Below are 17,761 nucleotides of genomic sequence, written 5' to 3' on the forward strand. Positions count from 1 at the left end.
AAACACTTTGCATGCATTTTTCATGATGAAATAAGGCTCTGGACAGCATCTGGAAATGGAAGAGTTAAAAAAAAATTTTGCAAACGCTTATAAACGTGGTTAGCTGCATTCACAAGCATTTGGCGTTTGAAACGCTGATAAAATCTACTCCCGAACGCAAGTTTTTAGCGTACAAAAAAACGACTGTAAACTCCACTGCCTGTAAAGGATGATGTATACATGGACGCATAGGAAAACATTAGGGTGAGTTCAAGGGCTGCTGAAAAACAAAAACGTTGGCAGGTAAATCCACTCAATTGTATGTATTTCATCTGTGTATGTAGCCATTTGCCTGGAGTGCAGCTTTAAACAGTTGCCGACCACAGATAGCTGAATGACGGCTGCACTGCGGCCGGCCAGTTCTGGGTGGACATCATATGACGTCCTCCCAGAACTCTCTCTCCTGCGTGCCCCCAGCAATCTCCAATCTTTTACCACGTGATTAGCCGTGTCCAATGACACGCTGATCACAGGGAAATGTACTTGCCGGTTCTCAGCTGCACTTTCCTCACGCTGTCAGAGCTGGTATCGGCACCGATCATCAGGGCACTAATTATCAGTGCCCTGATGATTGGTGCCCAGCAGTGCCACCCACCAGCTCTGCCAACTTCTGCCCACCAGTGCCACCCACCTGTGCCCAGCAGTTGTGCCAGTCAGTGCCCATCAGTGCTGCCTCATCAACGCACATCAGTGAAGGAGAAAAATTACCTGTTTGAAAAATTTTATAATGGAAATAAAGAAGCTTCCTTTTTTTTTTTGTTTTTTTGTTTTTTTGTTTTTTGTTTATAGCGCAAAAAGTAAAACACCCAGCGATGATTAAATACCACCAAAAGAAAGCTCTATTTATGAGAAAAATGTCATATGGGTATAATCTTGCATGAATACGCAGTTGTCATTCAAAGTGTGACAGCGCTGAAAGCTGAAAATTGGCCTGGTAAGGAAGGGGGTATAAGTGCCCAGTAGGCAAGTGGTTAAACGATGATATGCATAGTAAAGTGACTGTTTTGGACAAAACCTTCATCATTTGTATAGAGACCTACTAAATACAGTACATGTTTATTTTACAGATTTTTTTTTTTTTTCTTCCCCAGAGAAGTATCAGTGTGAAGACATGAGCAATCAGGCTGACTACTACGTATGTATCAGAATGACTTATGTGATTTAAAATTGATCTCCAATCGCACATGAAGTTGCAGTGCAATGCAGGGTGGATTTGATTTCAATCAAACTGATTTAAATCACGATTTAAATCACTAGTCAGGCTTGATTTAAATCAGTTTTCTACATAAAGACTAATTCTTGCTGGTATAACTTTAATATGCAAGTAGATGAAGATTTTTAGAATAACAACTTTTCATATTCGTTTTTTTATCCCCAGTTTAATAGGTTAATCATTCATATTTGGACAACTTTTCTGTTGTACTTAGGAGAAAAATAATCATTACCTTAATAATAACAATTTAAATAGATTTATTCAACTGAAACAATAACATTCCAGCATATGTTATTTGCTTAAACAAACATCCATGTTTGGTAACTAATTTGGCTAAACAAAATATATATATTTTAAGAAACTTAGACTGTCAGCCCCTTCCTCCTCATACTTAGTTTCACTTTCTTCTTGTGCAGATCTATACCACTCCAAACAATCAGAAAAATATTGTTTCTATTCTATTCACTGAACTTCTTGAAACTTAGCACTGAAGGGGTTGATTCTGTATTCATAGGTTTGTAGAAGTTAGGATTAAGGTCTTTTTCTTAACTCTGTTCATGTTATAATATTTTTGCTGTGAAGAAGAGGCATGTGATCTCCGCTGAGTCAAATTCAGTTTTGAGAACTGCAAAAGTAAACCAAGCATCTGTGATAATATCTTGTAGGCAGAGAAACTGCCCAATAATCTAATAAAACCTCTGGAAGAGCATGACATTGTGAATGGATTCATGGAATTTATTTACCAAAAAAATTAAACATATACAGCCTTATTCTACATAATTAAAAAACTAAACTTTATTTCATGATGGAATAACCTTTGGATGGTAATATATTTTCCTCAAAAATCATTTTATTTAAAAAAAATCGGATTTAAATAAAAAAAATTGATTTTTTTTTTTTTTTTTTTTTTTTTTAATCATTGATTTTTGTCCACCCTGGTGCAATGTAACTTGACCCTATTGCTGACTTCTGTTTTTAAGGCCTTGTTCACACGGGGCATACTACGGTGTGAGCCCATGTTTACCTGCACAAGGATACACAGGTATTCGCATCCTGTGAAGGCAGTCTCATTCATGACACAGCCGTTGCTCACAATTTGATGACCATGTGGGTGTGTGGGTCATTGAACTCACACTGTCTGCATTCAGGGACATGCACCCACATGGCAGTCAAATTGGGAGCAGCATTTGTGTTCATGCAGCCACTGCGTCCCTATTGACATCAGTACGGCTGCTTGCATGGAGATGCACATTACACATGTGCATCCACGTGCGGGTAATTGTCGCATGGGTGTATGCTTTAGTACACCTCATGTACAGAAACCAAGGCCTAGGTGTTGCTACCTGTTTGGGGGCTTTACAGCCATAGTCCTGTGACCTCCTTATGTCTCATTCACAGTGCCTTCTGGGTTGAGCTCTTTTTTTTTTTTTTTTTTTTTAAATGCCCGAGAAGTGATCTGAGAAATATAAACACTTTTTATGCCCCCTGATCACTTCTTCCTGCATGGATGTTACTGCTTTCCCACCGCCCTATAGAAGATATACTGCTAGAGGGCAGCAGGGGTGCGCAAAATTATATTTGTGTGTAATTAATAAATTATTTATAGCTTTTTATATATATATATATATATATATATATATATATATTAAAATATGTGTGCGATTTTGCACTTCGAGTAGGGGGCATGTGCGAGCCGCGAGCGTGTCCTACTCACGCCGCTATTCGCGGCCTCGGCTGTCACCGGCCGGGTCTCGGCCGGTTATTACTTGCCGACACCTGGTGATCGCTGAGCATTACTGACGGGGGGAGAGAACTGTATGTAAACGATACAATTCTCTCCCCTGTCAGCTCCTGCACATGGCTTTGCATAGCAGAGCCATACAAAGCAGTGTGCTTACAGTTGAAAGCACACACCGCTTACAGTAAAACAGCACACAGTTAACCCTTTGATCACTCCACATTTTAACCCTTTCCTGCCAAGTGCCGTTAGTACAGTGTCAGTGCTTTTTATTAGCACTGATCACTGTATTTGTGCCACTGGGGATGTCAGTGACACCAAGTCAGTTCCCCCCCCAGTGTCAGAATGTCCTCTGCAGTCCTGCTATAAGTTGCTGATCACTGCCATTACTAGTAAAAAAATTTAAATAAAAATAAAAATCCCGGTGTATATATACCGCCATTTGTAAACACTATATAACTTTCACGTAAACCAATTCATTTACTCGTATTGGGATTTTCTTTAGTAAAGACATGTAGCAGAATACATTTTAGCCTAAATTTATGAAGAAATTAGATTTTTTTTATATAAAACATTTTTTACTAGACATGTTTAATAGCAAAAAGGAAAAAATATATATATATATTTTTTTTCTTTCCTCAAAATGTCGTTCCTTTCTTTTTTTTTCTTTTGCTTTTTTTGTTTATAGCGCAAAAAATAAAACAACGCACAGGCGGTCAAATACCACCGAAAGAGAGCTCTATTCATAGGTGGAAAAATAAGTAATTTTCATTTGGGTGCAGTGTTCAATGACAGCGCATATGTCAGTTAAAGTAATGCAGCGTCATAACGCAATAGTGGCCTGGTCAGGAAGGGGGGGTAAATCCTCTGGAGGGCAAGTGGTTAAAGCAGGTTTAGAATCGTCTTCGGTCCCATGCACCGTGAGCATTTAGGTGCATAGAGCTCTGGTGTTTAGCTGTGGGTAGAGGACAGAGGTGCACTGTCCAGCCTCCTGCCAGCCTGTCGGGCTCTGAGTGGCTGACAGCTGCTGGGGCAGTGTGAGGGTTTAGGGCAGTATGTACACAGAGACAAGCGCTCAGAACAAGTAGTCTGTGTTTTGGGCACTTGTCCCTGGATGCATGTTCCCGTAAATATTAATTTCAATGTGTGCACTGTCCAGCTGTAGCAATTGTCAGCCTTCCATAGAGTTTGACAGACTGCCGGCAGCACGGCTAGATGCTGCACATGTGCCCTCTGCCCACAGCTAAACACCCGAGTCCCATGCATCATGGCTAAACGCCTAGTGTCCATGGGGCCTTAGACTGCTTTAAGTATTAAACCTAAAATCTCTCCTACAAATGTAACAGTTAGTGTGGAAACAAACCATTTACCACTGACAGGGTTGCTTACAATGATCATCTTTTATTTATTCATGTATAATCTTTATCCCAAAGGAACGAAAACTGTTGCTCTAACTTCAGTGTGAACTGGAATTTGTTTATAGTTTGTTAGTGTATCTAAATCTGCTAGTCCATCTACCATTCCCCTCCCCCCAGGATTGATAATGCTGCTGTCCAAAGGTGCACTCCAATACAGGAGGTGAGTTACTGGCCAGAAGTAGTTTCCCCATTGGAAGATTTCCCCTCCTATTACTTTTTTGGGGAAGCTCAAAATGTGGGATTTTCTTTTAGCTTTCGCTTTCAATGATCACGGAAAACAGGACAAATAGACACGAGGGCACAGACCACAATAAAAGTGACAGGTGTTGTAATCCTTATTTCCAAATCTAAAATAAGTTTTGCCTTTTTAGTTATACTTTTAAATATTTTTTAACAAGCTCACTCATCAGGGCCACTATGAGTTATCGTGAGACCCCATACAATCTGACAGGTCACTCCCCCATACAGTCTGCCTGAAAGGGCTGCCCCCTCTACCCCACAAAAAGAAAGTAATTTAAATTCCTTATTGTGCATACACAGTAAACCTGCCAGGCAGGACTCCCAGCAATTAAATAAAAATTCCTGGAGCCTCATCAGTTCAGGGGACAGGGATAGAGAGGAAACTATTTGCTGCTTTTCAGGATCAACTGGAGTAGTTCTCTGTGTTGCGGTTACCAACAAATTAAAGTTGCAGCTTCCCCTAGCAGATTGATATAGAAGAAGACGGAATATTCATTGAATTGTCAGGAGCCACTGCACAGAGGATTACTATGCCTTCTTCTTGAAAATGAATAAATATTTCCCTCTCTGTCCCATCCCCTGCTGCCAAATTGATGGGGGCCCTGCAGAACTTTTATTTAATCACTGGGGGCCACAGCCTATGGGATTACTGTGCACCCAGAGGTATTTAAAGCGTTCCCTCTCTGCCCCTGGCCTCCTGCTGAATGAATGGGGCCAAGTACAGGAGGGCCAGCTCTACCTTCCTATCCATGGCCCTGATGCACACAACCAGAAAAGAAAAAATGGTGGCGTTGGGCCCACTTTAAGGAAAAGCATACAATTTTTGGTGGAAGAATGCACCATTTTGTGTTTGTCCCATAGGATATTTTTTTACACATTTTTTATTTTTTCCGTAGCTTGAATCTCTAATCACAGAGGCATTTAAAGGGAAAGGATTTCAGAAAATCTGTGAATTATTTGAAGAGAAGATTTCTTTCTCATTTCAGCGACACGGCAAAGCACTCTTAAATGTGCTGGACAGGCTAATCAATAAAGTGAGTGTTTCATAGAACAAAGGATATCTGACATGTCGTTACTGTTATGCTACTCTGACCATTGTCTTCATGCTTTAAGGAACTGGATCGTAATGAGTTTAAGCATGTGACCATGCTGATGAAATGTGTTCAGCATTTCTGCAAAAACGAAAGCCAAGAGGATCTGTCCTTAATTCAGCAGGGGCTGGTTTCCAAGATAAGTAATATATATCATTTTGTATCTACATTGTACAAATAGTGACTTTTAAAACTTAACGTACAACTCCGTTTTGGATGGAGTACAGACGGATTAGAACACATCAGGGTTTTTTTTTTCTTTCCCATCAAAAAGAGTTTATTGAAAAAAGTATACAGAATCCAAAAAGTTTACAGTAGCTTGCTTATCAAGGTACAATTTGTAACCTTGAAAGAATAATACAAAACCGTATTAATTTGTCACAAGAAATGATGTTCCTTGAACAGCCATGTAAGTGGTGAAAATCATAGTAAAACTTCTTGTATGGAAGGATAAAGGTTTCTGTATTCCAAAGTGCATGTGATTGTGTAAGGAAACTTAAAAAATATTTAAAAAAATAGGGCAGGATGAAGGATGGTATAAGTGGTAATTAGTTATTTAATGATGTGTATGGGAGCTGGTGTGTTATAGTATGTGGGGCATCCAAACTAGTCTTTTATTCATTGTCTGTCAGAATTATTGATTCTGTTAGTAGCTTGCCTTTGTCTGTTTTTATTGAAGGGATTTATGTATTCCTGTGTAGTATGAGGTGAGAGCAGCTAAAATTGGTTGTAATTTTAGGGAGATTAACCAGTTCTCTCAAGTATTCCTCTTTTGATTGAAAATGTAACCAATAGGCCCAGGTGGATATACATTTGGCTGAAGAGTCTTTGGACACAGAGATTAGCTCTTTCATTTCTGCTATTTTATTTATAAGATTATACCAGTCTGATATTGAGGGGGTTGTCGATGTCCCCCACAATACAGGTGAAATAAATAATAGGGGGTGGATTTCTGGAATCCCCCTATTTATTATACAATTATGTACTATTTGTCCCTATAATTAATTAGTAAATATTTGAGCTTTGACAATATTGAAGGACAAAATACAATGCATTATTAGCAATAATAAACACAATGCTCAAAGAAGCAAGGTCTTATTTATTTATAAAAAAAAGTAAAACCCTAACAGAGAAATCAAACCAATATTGCAGAGTATGTAGGAATAATAGTAAAGATGATACGTTATGTAAGTTTGTCCTCAAAGCTGAGTATCTTTTAGCTGGTCCCAGGTAGGAAATGGTCAGAGACAGAGCCTGGCCAAAACGGTGTTTAAAAGTACTTTCAAACACCACCCACACACACACACCCTTGACCTGCCTGGTGTAGTTCTCTATCCAATAAGCAAACGTCCATAACTCATAAGGGGCCGTCCTAGAATTACCCCAGCCATCCTCCTGGAAGTAGGTTGTCTCCACCAGGGGGCACTGCTGTATTGCCGACAACGCTCGGACCCAAGTCAATCATTTCTGGCTAGAAGCCATATAATCTATCTTTTTTTATTATGCATGGCACTGGGGAGTCTGGGTTGAGGCTCTTATCTCCATGCCCCACCACTAGGGGGTATGCGTGAATTCCCAGAACAAGGATTTTGGTATGCAGCCTGTTACACATCCTGTTGTAAATACTTGCTTTTCTTGACACTCCAACATAACATTCAATAGGCCAAATAGTTCTTTGATAACCAGGCAGTAAGAATTCATAAATGTCTGATATAGAAACATGTTGCCTTCCAACAACTGGTATGCACATTTTAGCTGCATTCACCATCCTCATGGTTAAGGATTTAAGCTTTGAAGAGGAAGAAGTTGGTGAGTAATGGAGGATATATTGCTGGGGAGAAGTCTAGTGAAGAAGTAGTTAATTGAGTTATGCGTTCGTGGACTTTAGTCCAGAATGTTTGAGCAGGTAATCCCTCCAGATATAAAGGAAGGAGCCTGTTGCTTGTTGCCAGTGCCAGCATTGGTCAGAGATGGTTGGAATAAATTTATGGAGAAGAGAGGGGGTTCTATACCATCTGGATGCAATTTTATAATTATTTTCCTGAATGGACACATTGATGGAACCTTTATGAACATGACGGTATAATTGTTCCCATTGTTCTCCATTGAGTTCAAATTGTAAGTCTTGTGCCCGTGCTTTACAGGCTTTACTGGAGTCGGAGGTTTTGTTTGCCCATAGTGTGTTATGGACAGCTGAAATTGCATGTTGTTGGGGACCAGTTGCAGAGCATAGTTTTTCAAAAGGGGTAAGGGGTCTTGACACTGAGACCGAGCGTTGAATGGACAAGATAAAGTGCCGGAGTTGTATATATGTCCAGGTGGTTATCTGGGAGTCGGGTCATTGGGCTTTAATGTGGTCAGAAAGGGCTCCATTTCGGAAGAATGATGGATTCTCAATCCATAATCAGGTTCTCCACCTGAGAAGAAGCTGTTGTTCATTCCTGGTTGAAAGTCAGGATTTTTTAATATAGGTGACATCTGGCCTGGTCTTGAAGAGATTCCAAACTTAGAGCATGTATATCTAAAGCATTGAAGGGTTGGCCCTATAAGTGGGCGGTCTTGCAATGTTTTAGAAATGTGGTTATGGTGGAGCCAAGGGGTAGAGTTGATGGGTGTAGTGGAAAATTTAATTTTCTAGGCTTACCCAGTCCTTAACTCGGGAGTGTACAATCCAGTCTACTATGCGGGCTAGGTGACCAGCACAATAGTAGTGCTGGGAGGGCTATTCCTCCTTTTGTGTTGAGGAGTGGATAATTGGAGGTGACTTATTCTCGGGCATCTATGTTGCCATAGGAAGGCTGAACAAACTTGTTTGTAGGATCGAAGGAAAGATGCTGGCAGTTTAATGGGTACCATTTGGAAGATGTATAAAATGCTTGGTAGGATATTCATTGTAGGGATCGCAGCACGCCCTAACCAAGATGAGGGCTTGCTCCATAATTTTTTTTTAAGTCTTCTGTTCTAGTGTGTAGAATAGGCAAGTTATAGAATAAATTTCGGTTAGTTGTGTGGGAAGTTGGATTCCCAGATAGGTTATGGCCTCTTGTTGCCAAGTAAAAGGAAAGTTTTGCTTACTGTGTGTGACTTGGGCAGAGGAAAGTGAAATGTTTAGCGCTTGGGATTTGTTAAAGTTGACTTTAAAGTAGGCTATGTACTGCAAAAGTTGAAGGTCTTTAAGAAGGTTGGGTATAGTGATTTAAGTGTTCAGATAAGAAAAGCAGGATATCATCTGCAAATGCTGCAAGCTTGTATTGGCGTTCCACTATTTTGACTGCCTTGATGTTTGTGCTTCCTCAGTTGCAGTGTAGGATTGATTCTAGGGTTAATATGAATAATAGAGGGGGATAAGGGGCATCCCTGTCGTGTGTTGTCATATAGAGAAGGTATTTCACAGGAGGCCATTTACCCGGACTTTTGCTGTGAGTTTAGCATATAGAGACATGATGAAGCAAATCAGATGTTTGCCTAGCCCAAGTGAGTGTAATACAGCTACCAGGTAGTCCCAAGCCAAACTGTCAAATGCCTTTTTAGCGTCTAGAGATAGGAAGAATTCACGTTTTGTTAGAGCTAGAGAGCCAGTGATGAGTGTTGGTGGCCTTTAGTGTATTATTCCTAGCCTCTCTGCCTAGTATGAAGCCCACTTTGATCTTTTACTATGAGGCTAGTAAGTCCTGGGAGTAGGCAGGGAGTGTATGTGATCAGCACAGGGCCAATCAGCACTTTCCAGACAGAGGGTCAGAGGTTTTGCATCCTCCTAGAGCAGAAAGAGAACTCTTCCTACAAGCTTTAACCATTGCTCTGCTGAAGTCACAAGACTGATCTAACTGCTGATGACAAAAGGTATTTAGCAGTTTATATTTATTAAAATAATTGCATTTCAATGTTGTGTGTACTATGGGAGACCAGATATAGTGAATGCAGGGTCCTTGGTTTAGGAACACTTTAATGCAGATCTGTTATCAATCTGCCCTGTGAAGAGGGGCAGAGAAAGCTGCTGCTGTCACGCACATCACTGGATCACGATGGGGCGTATGCAAGTATTGGGGGGGGCTGGGGTGAATCAGTCATAGAATGTATTGAGGTAAAAAAAACACTTTAGGCTTTATAACCACTTTAACAGTTCAGTAATTTTCCTTTTTTGAAGTGGTTTTTATTCACCTGTAACTTTTCTTTAAGCTCAATTAGTGACAGCCACGACTATATGCTCCAATAATTCTTACATACTGTCAAAGAGCTAATAGCACAAAGCAAGTACATAAAATTACTAAGGCTGAGTTCCCACAGGCCTAACTTGGAGACAACAAACGGATTCACGTCTTTATCGCCTACCTACAAAACATGGTGACCACTCAGGTCTGTACAGATTGCCAAGGCTACCATGTGGCAAATTTTACTCAACATGCCATGTTTGGCAGGTGATGCTGCTTACCCAACACTCCCATTGAAGCCATGAAGACCACGTTGTAACTGTGGGGGGGAAACAAATTCCTAAACAACTGCAAACCAAGAATCAAAGATTTCTGAAATGTGATCCACTTCAGATCACTTTTCAGAGGGGCAATAAACTCAATTGCCATTGTGAACAAGGCCTAACACAAAGTATAAAAGGAAACTACAATAAACAAATCACTCCATACAAAACAAATCTCAGTATTATGCATGTTTCTTTGTTTTGTTACATGGTCCTCTGGTTTGAAAGAACCTTGGAGTTTTTGAAGATATGGGATAAGGCTAGCTCATTTGTTCCTGAACTTGTAGAAGAATTTTACGACACTGCTGTGGTATGTTTTGATACTAAACTTTTTTTTTTTTTTTTTTTTTTTAATGGCTTTAAAGGATAAGTTCACCTTTTTATAAAATTAATGTACATTATCTTTGCAGGTAAAAGTGTGCATTTATTATAATTTATCATTAATTTAAAAAAATTATGTGCATGCATACATACTCACCCCTAAAGAAACCATAAAACACTTTTCAATCAGAGTATAGCATCAAGTCCATTAAACTCCTGGAATATTGATCTGGTCAGTTAAGTAGCAGAGGGGGTTGTCAGTTTCAGCTGCTTTTGTGTTTAATGAAATTAACAGGTGCACTAGATGGGCAACAATGAGAAGACCCCCAAAACAGGAATGGTTTTTAAGGTTGAGGCCACTGACTTTTTTGCCTACTTATCTTTTCTACTGTTTTTCACTAGTTTTGCATTTGGCTAAGGTCAGTGTCACTACTGGTCGCATGAGGCGATTCCTGGACCATATATTGCACAGTCAGTCCAACTCCAGGATGGCACATCAATACGTGCCATTTCCTGAAGGATTGCTGTGTCTTCCAGCACAGTCTCAAGAGCAAGGAGGAGATTCTAGGAGAGAGGCAGTTACTCTAGGAGAGCTGGACAGGGTTTTTGAAGGTCCTTAACCCATCAGCAGGACTGGTAATGTGCTCCTTTGTGCAAGGAGGAACAGGATGAGCACTGCCAGAGCCCTACAAAATGACCTCCAGCAGGCCACTGGTGTGAATGTCTCTGACCAAACAATCAAAACCAACTTCATGAGGGTGGCCTGAGGGCCCAACGTCCTCTAGTGGTCCCTGTGCTCACTGCCCGGCACTAAAGAGCTCGATTGGCATTTGCTATTGAACACCAGAATTCCTGGAGGATGCAAGAATTGATACCATTGGCCCCCAGGCTTGTCTGACCTAAATCCAATAGAACACCTCTGGGATATCATATTTCAGTCCATCCGACGCTGCCCGGTTGCACTTTAGACTGCCCAGGAGCTCAGTGTTGCCCTGGTCCAGAGCTGGGAGGAAATACCCCAGGACACATCAGTCATCTCATTAGGAGCATGCCCCAGTGCTGTCAGGCATGCATACAAGCACGTGGGGACCATACAAACTACTGAGTACCATTTTGAGCCACGGGTGTCAACGGTCTTGTCTATTTACATCCGTCACAGGCCAGACATTACTCCCACCTTCACTGGGTCTCATAATTTCTGTTATGGGCAGAAACCAGTCAGCTTTGTATATCTGCTATTTATTTGCAGGAGCCTTTTCTTTTAGATACTCTAAGCAGGAACAGTCTTGGCCAACTGCAATGGTTACTATAAGACAGTGTATGGTTTTTTAATTCCAGCAGAGTCTTTCATTTGGTAGACCTTTTGAGCTTCAGGAGAAATAACAGCTGCAGGTTATCTGTTGCTCAGTCCTACAAGTCATCTTCTGACAGTATATACTTTGTAGTAGCACTTTAGTTAGAGTGTACTTTTCCCAGCATTCCCCTTATTTCATTTATAATCCGGAACATTCTTGCAGGCAAAATCATAGGTTCTTATAGCCCCTGTGTGGTTGAACAGAACCCAGTTTATCTCTATTCTCTTAATATTGTCTTTGGACGCTTTGATTTAGGCAAGTTCAATTTGTTCAGGTGCTTGTACTCAACTCCTAGGTTTACTTCTACTTCAACAAATGGAGCTTGACTAGCACCTCCACATTTAAAAGGTATTCTTAAATGCTCGAGTACTAACTTCCTAATCACCAGTTCTCCTTTAGAATTTTTGAATTTAGTACGTCATTGTCTCTCCCTCTTCAGAAGAGGTGCATTTCCTGGCTTCCTTTTGGGGATAAGGCAAGAAGCCGAGAAATCAGATGCTCTTCACATCCTGTTCTATGGTGGAAATAAAGACCTCCGTGCTTAGTTTGGCTTCAGGGCAAAAAGTGCACATGAGCAGATTTGTTGTGCAGCTACGTGGTCCAGAATCTGTACATTCAGGTGTTATGGGCTGGATATAATCCAACTAATCTGGGTCTGTCTTTTGGACTTAGTTCTCCAAGTTGTTTTTCCTCTTGTCAGGAATCACCAGTACAGTATACTCTTACCCATTCGAAAACAAAAAATTCTGTATTTATCTGAAATGGAATATTAGGTGTTGTGCTGTCAGTTTTTGAAAAAAATAGACTAGCAACACTAACTTCATATTTCAGCAGTCTGCTACGAGCGAGCCAGTGATTTGTGATGCAACCAGGGGCGGACTGACAACTCACTGGGCCCCCGGGCAGTAAGAGATAATGGGACCCCCTGTGTCCCTGCCTACAATCAAGCACACCCACACAACACCCTACCTACATATTGCAACTCAACTGCATAGAAGGGGCATTTAAATATTTACTGCAGCAAAGACTGCATGAATGTTCCCGGCTTCTTTCCGTAGAAGCCACTGGGCATTTTCAGGTTTAAAGATGGCTGCCATGTGGGGGAAGTGAAAGAGAGGGGACTGAGAGGATGAAAAAGAGGAGGGGTGTGAGAGAGGAGGAGGAGGAGTGAGACAGGAAGGGATGAGTGAGTAGGGGTGTAAGAGAGGAGGAGGAGTGAGAGAGGAGGGGTGTGTTTTAAATTGCGCTAAAAATTTGGCATGGCTTAAAATGGGTGTGGTTAAATAGTGTCTGAGATGACTTGTATAGTGCAGAATGAGGTAATGTTAAATAGAGAATGTACAGCGTGGAGTGTATGACAGTGGGTAGTATGTACAGGGAGGGGAGTGCGGAGTGTATGGCGGTGGGTAGTATGTGTAGGATGGTGTCAGTAGTTCTTGCTTTTTTATTATTATTTTACAATTTTATATAATTATTATTTTTTTTTTTTTACAAATTGTTTTATTATTTTTATCATTTTATTCAAAAAGCTTTTGGGTGGCCAGTGGATGGTGTCGATAGAGCAATGGCGTGGGTGTAAATTTTTTTTTTTTTTTATCTAATTTTGTAATTTATTTTTTACAATTTATTTCTGTATATTTTTCACAATGATTTTGTGGGGGCAGTGGACAGTGTCAGTAGGGAGTGAACAGGGAGCACTAGTATATGTTGGGCTGTCATTCGATTGGGATGAATAAACAGAACCTGTACCCCCTTATATCGGAAGGAAGGAAATGGATGGAAGTAGGGAATAAATGGAGGAAGAAAGGTTAGGGAAGGAAGGAGGGGTGGGAGGAACGAATGAAGGGAGGGGATGGAGGAAGGAAGGGACAGATGAAAAGGGAGGGGGGTAATTGGGAAACAAGAAAAGGGAGGGAATTGATGAAGGAAGGAAAGAAAATTGATGGAGGAAGGAATGAAGGAAAAGGAGGGAAGGGAGGAAGTTAGAGAGGGAATGGATGGAGGAAAGAAAGGGAGGGAATGGATGAAGGAAGGGGAGGGAATGAAGGAAGGAATGGACAGAGGAATGAAGGAAGGAAAGAAAATGGATGGATGAAGTAATGAAGGTAAAGGAAGGGAGGAAGAAAGGAAGAAAAGAGGGAGAAAGGAAGGAATGATTGAAGAACGAGGAGGGAGGGAATGAAAAAATGAAGGGAGGGGATAGAGGAAGGAATGAAGATAAGGAATTAAAGGGAGGGAATGAAGGGAGGGAAGGAAGAAAAGGAAAAAATAAATGGAGAAAGAAATAAAATTGAGGGAGAGAATGGATGAAGGAAGGAAGGAAAGGAGGGAAGGAAGTAAGAAAAGGGAGGGTGGGAATGGATGAAGGAAGGAAATTGGAGGGAGGGAGGACAGAATGAAGGTAGGGGATGGAGGAAGGAAGAAAAGGGAAGGAATGGATGGAGGAAGGGGAAGGAAGGGAAAAGGAGGGAATGGATGGAGGAAGGAATGAATGGATGGAGGAAGGGGAAGGAAGGGAAAAGGAGGGAATGGATGGAGGAAGGAATGAATGGATGGAGGAAGGGGAAGGAAGGGAAAAGGAGGGAATGGAGGAAGGAATGAATGGATGGAGGAAGGGGAAGGAAGGGAAAAGGAGGGAGGGAATGAAGGAAGGGAAGGAAGAAAAAGGAGGGGATGGAGGAAGGAAAGGGAGGGAATGGATGGAGGAAGAAAGGGGAGGGAAGGAAGGAAGGAAGGGTGGGAGGAAAGAATGGAGGGGTGGGAGGAAAGAATGGAGGAGATGAAGGAAGGGAAAGAGGGAATGGAGGAAGGAAAGAAAGAGAAAATGGAGGGAAGGGAGGAAGTTAGGGAGGGAATGGATGGAGGAAGAGAGGGGAGGAAGGAAGAAAAAGGGAGGCAATAGATGGAGGAAGGAAGAAAGGGGAGAGGAGGGAGAGAATGGGAAGGAAGGAGGGGTGGGAGGAAGGAAGGGAAAAAAGAAAAAAGGGAGGGAATGGATGGAGGAAGGAAAGAAAATGGATGGACGAAGTAATGAAGGTAAAGGAGGGAAGGGAGGAAGGAAGAAAAGAGAGGGAATAGATGGAGGAAGGAAGGAAATGAGGGGATGGAGGAAAGAATGAAGGGAGGGGATAGAGGAAGAAGGAAGGAAGGGGAGGGAGGATGGAAGGAAGAAAGGGAATAAATAGAGAGAGTAGGAAAGGGAGGGAATGGATGGAGGAAAGAATGAAGGAAAGGGAAGGAGGGGAGTGAGGAAGAAAGGAAATGGAAGGAAGGTTATGAAAGGAATGGAGAAGGGGAGGGAAGGAATGATTGAAGGACGAGGAGGAAGGGAAGGAAAAAATGAAGGGAGGGGATAGAGGAAGGAATGAAGGTAAGGAAGGAAGAAAAGGGATGGAGGATGGGAGGAAGGAAGGAAGGAGGGGAGGAAGGAAAGAAAGAAAAAAAATAAAAAAGGATGGATGAAATAGATGAAGGAAGGAAAGGGGAGGGAGGGCGAGCGCGAGGGAAGGAAGGAAAGAATGAAGGGAGGGGATGGAGGAAGGGAGGGAATGGTGGATGGAAGGAAAGAAGGGAAGGAAGAAAAGGGAGGGAAGGAGTAGAAGGAAGGAATGAAGGAAATGAAAGGAGGGGAGGGAGGGAGGAAAGAATGAAAGGAGGGGATGAAGGAAAGGAAGGGGAGAGAGGGGGGAGAGAGAGGGAGATAGACAATCACAGAGCTGCCGGCTGATCTGAACAGGGGAAGCAGAGCAGATCCTCTCTCCTCTGCCGTGGAGGATGGGGGGGGGGAGGGGCTGGACACTGTCTGAGAAGACAAAGCATCAAAGACCTGCAAGGGGGGGTAAGGAGCACAGAGGGGGGGAGCCCAGGAGGGAAATCCGATGCACAGTCAGGGATGATCGGTGCAGTGGAGGGACAGTACCGATCTCCCTGCATGGATTTCAAGGAGGCAGCTGGAAGTCTTTCAGCTGCTTCATTGAAATCCATGCAGGGAGATCAGTGTTGTCACTGTCCCACTGCACCGATCACCTCTGACTTTGTTCCTGATGCATATCATCCGGGGGGTGGTGGTGAACACCCCGCACCCATAGATGATATGCCTCTCGCCTTCCAACTGCCCACCAGCTCCATCACCAGCACAGTGTCCGGACCCGTCACCCGACTCACTCTGCCCCCACCTGAAGTGACAGGTGAGCTACTTCTGGGTTGGGATCTGAGACTGCCTCCTTCTCCGCTCCCCACACTATCACTGGACAGTAATCCTCTCACGGGCCCCCTACTGACCCTGGGCCCTCGTGCAATGCCTGAATGGTCAGTCAGCCCCTGGATGCAACTTAGCAATTATTGCACTGGACACTTTTATCTTTGCTTTATCTTTGGTGTAGAAAATGTGTGTAAATCTGGCAACTCAAAGACATAACCTTGTTTCTCAGGCTTTTGTTTTTTTTTTTTGTTTTTTTTTTGTGTATTAGGTTATTTGCAGAAATAACAACAAAGATGGTAAGTATTTTTTCCTTACTGCAAAATGAGGTGTTCTTGGCTTTAGAAATGTTATTTTTATTGATGTACTGTTTATTTGTTATTTCCTAAGTGTTTACTCATGTGAATATATTGCAACAACAAAATGTGTTTGTCTAATTCCAAGCAGGATAATACTGTAGTACTATGATTAAAAGATTAATTCAAATCATTTGTTATTTTGATTTAGGTGTAAAGCAGTTACTGGATTCTTTTTTGTTTCATCTTGGATATATAATAGCAGAAAAGTGGCCCACGTTTCATATTCAATTGGAGGTAAGTCATGTTCAAATATTTCACTTTGTGTACTAATCTGACCTTTTTCAATAAGTTTTTTTATTTTTTGTTTGTGTTTGTAATATTTCCAAAAACAACTCTAAAGGCAATAAAGACTTTCAACCACATTCTGGATCATATTTCACGGGAAGATAAGAAGTCGCTTCAATCCTCTGAAGAAATGAGCTCTCTGCTGTAAGTGATAAATGTAGACTCTAATAATTCATCAGAACTGTTCAGTACAGCAACAATTAAGATATGAAATTCAACAGCAAATCAGAATTAATCTGTTTTGTGAGCCAGTTACAAGAAACTTGCATTGCTAGACTTTACTGTTCTCTTTTGCTTTATCAAAGAAGTCAATATCTACTTTGTAATATATAGAGCAGCACAGTTGTTAACACTTCTGCCTCGCAGAACTAATCTGGCTCAAATCGTTACCACAATACTACATTCCTGGAGTCTGCATGTTCTCCATGTGCCTGCGTGGGTTTCCTCTGGATAAACTGGTTTCCTTCCACACTCATGCTAGTAGGTTAACTGGCTCTTATCTAAATTGCCCCTAGTATGTGCATGTATGAATGTGAGTTGGGGAACTGAGATTATAGACTCTTTGAGAGCAGGGACTGGTATATTATTAATTATTACATATATTGAACATTCATATCTCTTAATCACACATTAAGGTACACAGGATGAGTAATTCAAGTACGTAGAGTAATGCTACTACCTTCAGCTGTAAGGACAGCCTAATACAAGTATAATCTTGTATTAGGGGTTGGTCTGCTCCTGTCACCGCAGAGCACCTTCCGAGTCCTCCCAAACCCCCCCCTCCCTATCCTTCTCCTCCTTCGAGGCCCACTGCGTCCGACTATTCTCCCCAACCCCCCTGAAGATTGCTGTGATATACCGGCCTCCTGGATCCATACCCCGCTTCCTGGATGACTTCTCCTCCTGGCTACCCTTCTTCCTCTCCTCTGAGCTACCCACCATAATTCTTGGGGATTTTAACATCCCTGTCAACCTCGACAACCCGGACACAGCCCGTCTCCTCCACCTAACCTCCTCCTTTGCACTTGCACAG

The 17,761-nt window shown here is 41.8% G+C and overlaps 1 protein-coding gene across 1 annotated transcript in view; it reads left to right on the forward strand.

Moving 5' to 3' along the window:
• Positions 1-1,150: 1,150 nt before the first annotated feature.
• The window catches only part of SYCP2L (synaptonemal complex protein 2 like), a 146,621-nt gene continuing 130,010 nt past the window's right edge, over positions 1,151-17,761 (forward strand). The window contains exons 1-7 of the mRNA XM_089682145.1: positions 1,151-1,174; positions 5,545-5,682; positions 5,762-5,878; positions 10,419-10,520; positions 16,356-16,383; positions 16,592-16,677; positions 16,784-16,872. Of these exons, the coding sequence (XP_089538271.1) occupies positions 1,151-1,174; positions 5,545-5,682; positions 5,762-5,878; positions 10,419-10,520; positions 16,356-16,383; positions 16,592-16,677; positions 16,784-16,872 (584 nt within the window). The remainder of the gene's footprint in view (positions 1,175-5,544; positions 5,683-5,761; positions 5,879-10,418; positions 10,521-16,355; positions 16,384-16,591; positions 16,678-16,783; positions 16,873-17,761) is intronic.

The sequence above is a fragment of the Staurois parvus genome, unplaced genomic scaffold, assembly GCF_062004578.1.
Source record: "Staurois parvus isolate SC_StPar_1 unplaced genomic scaffold, SC_StPar_1.0 ptg000287l, whole genome shotgun sequence".
NCBI classification, from domain to species: domain Eukaryota; kingdom Metazoa; phylum Chordata; class Amphibia; order Anura; family Ranidae; genus Staurois; species Staurois parvus.